The sequence below is a fragment of the Meleagris gallopavo genome, chromosome 1, assembly GCF_000146605.3.
Source record: "Meleagris gallopavo isolate NT-WF06-2002-E0010 breed Aviagen turkey brand Nicholas breeding stock chromosome 1, Turkey_5.1, whole genome shotgun sequence".
In the NCBI taxonomy this organism is placed as follows: domain Eukaryota; kingdom Metazoa; phylum Chordata; class Aves; order Galliformes; family Phasianidae; genus Meleagris; species Meleagris gallopavo.
The window spans coordinates 13453529-13460661 of record NC_015011.2 but is presented as its reverse complement, the minus strand read 5'-3'; the positions used below and the strand labels follow the sequence as shown (position 1 = coordinate 13460661).

At 35.5% G+C, this 7133-nt stretch overlaps 1 protein-coding gene across 2 annotated transcripts in view; it reads right to left on the bottom strand.

The window, feature by feature from the left end:
• Nucleotides 1-2590: 2590 nt before the first annotated feature.
• The window catches only part of MAGI2 (membrane associated guanylate kinase, WW and PDZ domain containing 2), a 78567-nt gene continuing 74024 nt past the window's right edge, over nucleotides 2591-7133 (bottom strand). For both annotated transcript variants that reach the window (XM_031553012.1, XM_031553013.1), the window contains 2 exons: nucleotides 5942-5973; nucleotides 2591-2803 (listed from right to left, as the gene is read on the bottom strand). In XM_031553012.1, the coding sequence (XP_031408872.1) occupies nucleotides 2606-2803; nucleotides 5942-5973 (230 nt within the window). In that variant the 3' untranslated portion in view covers nucleotides 2591-2605. The remainder of the gene's footprint in view (nucleotides 2804-5941; nucleotides 5974-7133) is intronic.

The following is a 7133-nucleotide window of genomic DNA, read 5'->3' as shown; positions in this document are numbered from 1 at the left end:
TTTTCCTCTCACTTCAGGAAATGCTAGCACTATGCAAAGAATCAAATCAAAATAAGACAACAAGCAAACAAAAAAACAAACCAAAACAAAAAACAAAAAACCCAACAAAAACAATGGCGTGACAAACTGAATTTGCGGATTTGCTGATGGCATTTATGAAATAAAAAAGTCAGGGACATGAAAGATGCTTGAAAGCAGTTACTTATGACCAAGGGATATGAATGAATGCAGAAGAGATCTGGTTGGGAATAGTGGAATCAAAGCATAGTGGAGAAGTTTTTACCATGTGAGTCAGAAGAAAAGAGATTAAAGCTTTCAGGGTCAGCTGGAAGATCAGGACACTTAGAAATCTGAGAGGAGCAGTTACTGCAGTCTTGCTTTCATCCCTCACTTTCTTGTTCTTGGCCTAGGAGTTTCATGATTTTAATTCTTATTTTGGCTAGGTTGCCAGTTTCTATTTCCCTCTTGGACAGAACTCAAATACAGTTATATCATCTAAACACACATTTTAGCGTAATTCCAACCTATGAATTATCCATTCTTCCTCTGGCATAACAAGTGCTCCTGTACAAAGTAGATTCTACCAGTCAAAGACTGGAGTTCATGTTGGTCAAGTAAGCAAACAGAAAACTCATAGAAGGCACCCACAAATGATAATGAATCACTTCATTCTTTTATTGAATGGTGCAATGTATCTTCTGGTGTAGTGTGTCACTGGCTTAGGTTGTAAGCTAATCTTTGTCCTTGACATCAGGTCTATATTCCCATAGTCCTATGCTCCTAGGGCAAACATTGACTGAGCCTATTTGCTTTCATTAATATTTATGGAAATTTTATAGGTAAGGAAATATTCATATTGAGGATCAATACCAAAGAAAGTGCAATATAAATATTTCATATATAAATACGAGGTACATAATTTTTCTTAATTGTCTTTCAAATATATTTCTTTTGGTATAGGAAATCTGTACTTTTCCACTCTTGTCTTGGTAGCTTTGACCACACAGGAGAATTGTGACCTTGTTAAATGGAAAGTTCAGATTTTTGCTTAAATGCTTCACATATAGAAACTATCCACATGTGAAGCAATTATTTACAAAGGGTTTTCCTTTCCTTAAAGCAATAAACAAAGACAAGAGTGTTTTCAGAGAGAGGATTAAAACCCTTGCTGACTATGAAATACTTCACTTCTTTCATTTCTCTTTATAGTTCCAAATGCCAGCACTCTGGGGAATGGCATTTCTGCTCTGGCAAATCTTTATATTCTTTATATTTATCTATAGTCTGTCTATATATCTATAAAAGACACTGAAACAGCTCATAATCAAAGATCAAGCAGTTTTTATAGTTTTTATAGTTTTTACATAGCAGTTTTATAGTTTTTATAGGGGGTCTGGTAAGTCCACAGATCCATATTTAGGGTAAATAAAATACATGGTATTGCTGAATAATGCCACTAATTTGTTTTAGCACTGAGGTTTAAACTTTGGAACTTCATTAAAAGCACTTATTGAAAGAACGAAAAAAAAAGTAAAAAGGAAAAAAAATCTGGACTGTGAAAAGCGAATTTTAAGGTGACAATTTCTATTCAAGGAAGTTCCACTTACACGGCGGTGAAAAATGGTGGCACTTGTCATAGTGGCAAACAATAGAGGAATGCAAGATGCAGTTTAGATACTAGGGTTAAAACTAATTTAGAGTTGGTGTAAAATGAACTCTTATTTTCCTGCAATGTTGAAGACTGGAAATACCAAAGCCAAACAGGAGGTGCTGAATTTGTAACTAAAGAATTAAGGACAAGGTACTGAGAAACCCTTGTGGAAGACAACAGTATATTTCCTTCCTTTCCTTTACCATTTTGCACTCCAAGATCATGGATCATGATAGATTAGGGCTCATCTAAAATAAATAAGTTTATTTGCTGTAGTGCAATATTTCATGTGTAATTAATATAGTAATTTATAAAATGAATTGAAAGGTGATGTGTGCAAGGAAAAACTGCAGTGAAAAAACTCCCAATTTTGAAAAAAATGTTCTTTATGGGAAGGAATGCATGAGTTTAACCCTTTTATTCTTGTTGTGGAAAATATGTGGTAAATTATTTAAAAACAAAATTAAATCAAGATAGGCATCTTGATAGCTCAGTACTGTTTTCTAACTATGAATTTCATTCTAACTATTAAAGACAATGTCATAACTTGTCACAGCCATTTTTATCAAGTGAAGGAAAGTGGAAGTTTCTTCTATAAATGTTGATCTGAAAGCAAATGTAACAACTATATTGATAATTTCACATCCTCTTATTGGTAAATCATAAAGAAAACTAGCACATCAAAATAGAGCGGCATATATACTATTCATTAAGGACTTCAATCAAATGAGGATAATGGAAATACTAGGAAGCAAAACCGCGAAAGAAGCTTTAAAATCTAGGAAGATCTCAAAAAATATGCAAGTGCAGATTTTTTGAAATACCCTATATTAATTGGGATTATAGTTTCTTTCTTTAAATCACAAAAGTTAATTAAGGAGAATTGTGTCAGCAATGACACATTCATAGGAAAAAAATTAAAATATTAAATGGCCAGCAGGATGAACTGGATTTTCACTTACGCCTACTTTCATAAATAGCTCTTGATTTCTCATACAGCTCATATGGGTCAGGTTTCCGTGGATCAAAGGCCTCTGTTGAATCGGGAAATGAACTCCTGTGAAGAGCGGGTGGGTAGGGAATATTCTGTGGCAGAGCTGGAGCAGATAGGCTTGTCTGAGGGCTGCCTTGATTCTCCCATCGTTCCATCACCTGGAATAAAAACACACAGAGAATAAAGCTGTTTTGCAAAAACTGCAAGTGCCACAAGACAGCAATTTCAGAAGAAGATCAGGCATTCTGTTAATTATCAAATCCCTTCACTGTCTTTTGAGAGGAAAGATGTGCATTGTACTGCTTTAAAATTACTTGGTTGAATTTGTCATTTGTCTCTCATGGGAAGGCATGATCTTTCTCAGATAATATGATCCTATGTGGATTAAGACCCAGCACTACCCTGCAGCATGTGGAATGTCTCTTACAGAATGCCCTGAGTTATTGGAAAGCACTCTACTAAAGGCAAAATTTGTGTGACTGTGAAGATAAAAACTATCAGATTCAGCAGAATACATAACTGAGGAGAGTGCTTAACGAAGAAGTGCCCAGGCTGGATTGCAACTGAATGATCTTAATGTCGTACCTTTTGAGAATGCATGAAGATACCTAACTGCAATGGGAGAAATAAATAGATAACTGCAACTGCAAATAAAATTTACAGTTTCATGTGAAGAATATATAATCCCCACATGCAAAATTATTAGAGCAGATATTTGAGTAGCTAGTTGAATGATACAATACAGAACAAGGTGAGCATTACTCTGATGCAGATTTTCTCATTACTTGTGCTTTCCTTCTTCTAACAAAAATTACACTGTTGTCATCCAACCATGTTCCCAAGCACGGAATAAGTTTTTCTGTTCTTCCAGACCAGACTCCTGTGAAAAGTACACAGGAGTGTATTGTTTATTCATGAAAGCTACCTCAATCCAATCTTGAAGACTGCCTTTATTGGTCTCTGAAGAACATCAGTCTAGAAGGGAGATAATATGCACTGTGCAAAGATGACTTAGGGATACTGGGGATTTCTATTTTTGAAGGAGCTGGCTAGTAATTAAATTCCGTTAGCAAATATGTTTGAAAAGATTAAGTTAAACAAAACACAAACGTTTATCCCAGGCAATGAATATTTGCCTGTTACCCCTGCTGAAGCAAAGGCTAGCAGAGGATCCAGAATAGTGTATTCTTTCATATGGTCCAATAATCAGTTAATTCCACAAAAAATTACTCTCAGAAGCAAACTGAAATGTAATTAAGTATCACCAGCTTCTAGTATTCATCAGCAGTGCTTTGTCAAGGATGACTGCAAGTCCAAAGAAAAAATTATGATTATCCTTCAACTCCAGTTCCTTGTTTTCAGAAGGCATTTGGCTCAGCAGGTGAGCTCTGCTCAGGCTTTCTCAACACTATTGTGCAGAGTAACAATGCTTGAGAGTCTTTGTGAAGAATATGCCAACTAACTATCACTCAGCACATCCCAAAGTGTCTAACACTGTTAACTTCATATTTTGAAAGAGAATTCAAATATTGGCCATTTTCAGTTGTTGAGTACCTACATTTCTGCCAGAGTTTTTGAGGAAAGTAGGTCTGGTTCATTAGAACTGAAGAAAAGGAAGGTGTTTCAGTAAGTAACAGGTGACTCACACACTTGTACATATTGGGTATAATATTTAAATGGAGGAGGTACTAATGCTAATAATGAAGATAAGGAATATTGTATTCAAATCTTGCCAACATTGTTCAAGAAAGAGGTGATGGGTAAGATATAAAAGATGGTGTCTAGGATGTGATACGAGAGATGCTCTGGGTGAGTATATCCTGTGCAATAAAGTGCCATATACTTGAGTTATTATTGAAATAACTTCAGTGTGGGAAGGTACCTAATGTACACTCAGGTATCTTTTGCAGAGCAATAAATGCATCCTATATTGAATAAATTAGCCTGAGTGGCAACCCACATGAAAATCACAATAATACTTCTGATAGTGCCTCCAGCTCTAAAGGAATTATCTAAGATATACATAAACATATACGCAGGATATAATTATATTGTGGAAGTGTAAATTTAAAGGTTTCCAGAAACAGATCTGATTATGACCCCAATGCTTAAGCTGGGGTCAGTACAAATTCCTAATATAATAGCGGAGAAAAATGTTTAGGGCTTGCCTTCAGTAAGGAAAATGATAAAGAATAAAAAGTCAATGAATCAAACTACCTGTCATCACTGTGAAGAGGAAAGATGGGAAAGTGATACTAGAAGAAAAAGTTTCCTAGTTTTTAGGAGAATAGCAGAGTAATAGAACAAACACTTACCTCTTTCAAAATGTGAAACTGAATAAAATTAAAATACTTAAAGAAGATTTTAAAAAGAGAGAGGAAAACAATTATTTTTGATGAACGAACTTTTCCCTGGAGGAAGGACAAGAAATGAGATCAATTCACAAAGTTCTACTGGGTCTCACACATCTAATTCTTGTTTGCTGGTTTCTGATCTCCAAATCTCTATCTCTACTGCTTTGCTATGGGTAATACTGCTAACAAAAGTAGTTCACATGCAGATAAAGATAAGAGGAATTATGCTTCCCGAACTCACATCAATTAGTTAAACAGTCACAGAAAGTTTGGCAACGAGAGTCACCATAATGCTAACATACAGATAAAGCACTCTTGAAACTGTGTAAGCATGGTGTTGTATGCAGTGCATGAAATCTAAATTGGGTTATGGTTTGGTGACATTGCTCAATTATAATTTGAGCAATGATTTGAACCAAATCATGGTAGTTGCAATAAACATGCCACTATCCAATATGAATGGATGTGAATTTGTGCAGTTTTAGCATGAAAACACTCTAACACAAAAATAAGAAAGCTATAAAAAAATAACTCTAGACCTACTAATGTGAAAAAGAGTAAAAATTACTCTCAAAAAATTGTAAACAAAAATTTGCATGTTTTCTACTCCAAAGAAATGGCCAATGAGACTGGCCTCAGTGATGTGCTTCCTGCTGCCTTCTTTTCCAGACTCCAATTTTTGAGCCACTATGTTTTTGCTTCCTGTCACCCATCCTAAAGTTCCTTTCTCCAAACAGCACTCAGGAGAAGTCCAAGTGCATAGATCTGCAGAGCTTATTAACAAGGCCACCCCTGATGCTGTGTCTCACCTAGAGTTGGGGTACTGCTGAGAGGTGTCTCACGAGCTGGGAACAGGTGGGTTAGATGAAAGTCTACACAAATTTGCTTTGAATGATAGTCATCTTACGAACTCAATGTGTATAATTTTGAAAGGGAACTTACAGGCTTTGGAGTTTTCCATGGAGAAAAGAAACCTGAAATAAACAAAAAATAACATTAGCAGATTTTTCTGGTGCTTAAAGGATAGAGGCTCAGTGATGTCTTTGCTCCCATTCTCATACGTGTCTGCTGACAATATTGACATATTAAAAAACTTTGTACACACACAGGAAGAAATTACAATCCACAGGGGGTAATTTCTAAGAAAAATACATGTATATATATATATATATGTAAGCACATATATATATATATATATGCATATGGAGCCATTGAGATCATTGCCATATTTTACAAACAGCATGGAAATTAAAAGAATTAAACAGAAGGACTTCCAATTTTCTTGGCAGACATTGGACAAGACACCAAATGACCTGATAGTAATGTGTCAAATGCAAGCACACCTTTAAGAAGAAGCAATTCAGAACATCATATTAAAAGAAATAAATCTAATAGAGACTGTTTTAGAGGCAATGCCTAGGAATTGTTTCATCCATCTAGGCAAGGCAGCGAAGTCTTGGGGAAGTTGCTTGTGTCTTCTGATATCGTTCTATTTCTTTTGCCATTAGCAACTGGTCACACACGTCCATCTCTTCTAAACAACTACTTACTTCCCTTGTTATCCACTGACTGATACCTACTGTACCACAGAATGGTTTGAGTTGGAAGGGACATGAAGGATCATCAAGCTCCAACTCCCACACTGCAGGCAGGGCCATCAACATCCACATTTAATACTAGACCAGGCTGCCCAGGGCCCCATCCAACCTAGCCTTGAAGCTATTACTTCTACTGTACTTCTACTTGAAGCTACTACTTCTACTGTAGCGTACAAATGTTTAAAACTCCAGATATGTCATTTTTCATAAAAGGAGATGATTTGAAATACTAATTGTAAACACTATTTGTCTCTTACGCAGCACAACATTCAAGAAGTTAAATACACCGAGAATAAAAACAAGCATTTCAAAGGATATTGGGGCACATTTTCTAAATTGCATGTTTTTCACATAGCTTTCATTAAAAAAAAAGCAAAAACAACTCATTCTCATTTTAACAACAGCTAAAAAAAAGCCTGTGAGATTCCTAAGATTAAAAGCTCATGACAAATAGTTGGGTCAGAAACACAAATGTTGAAAGATCTAATCTGAGACCTCCCAGAAGAAGGCTGCTCTTTCATTCAAAAAAATTAATT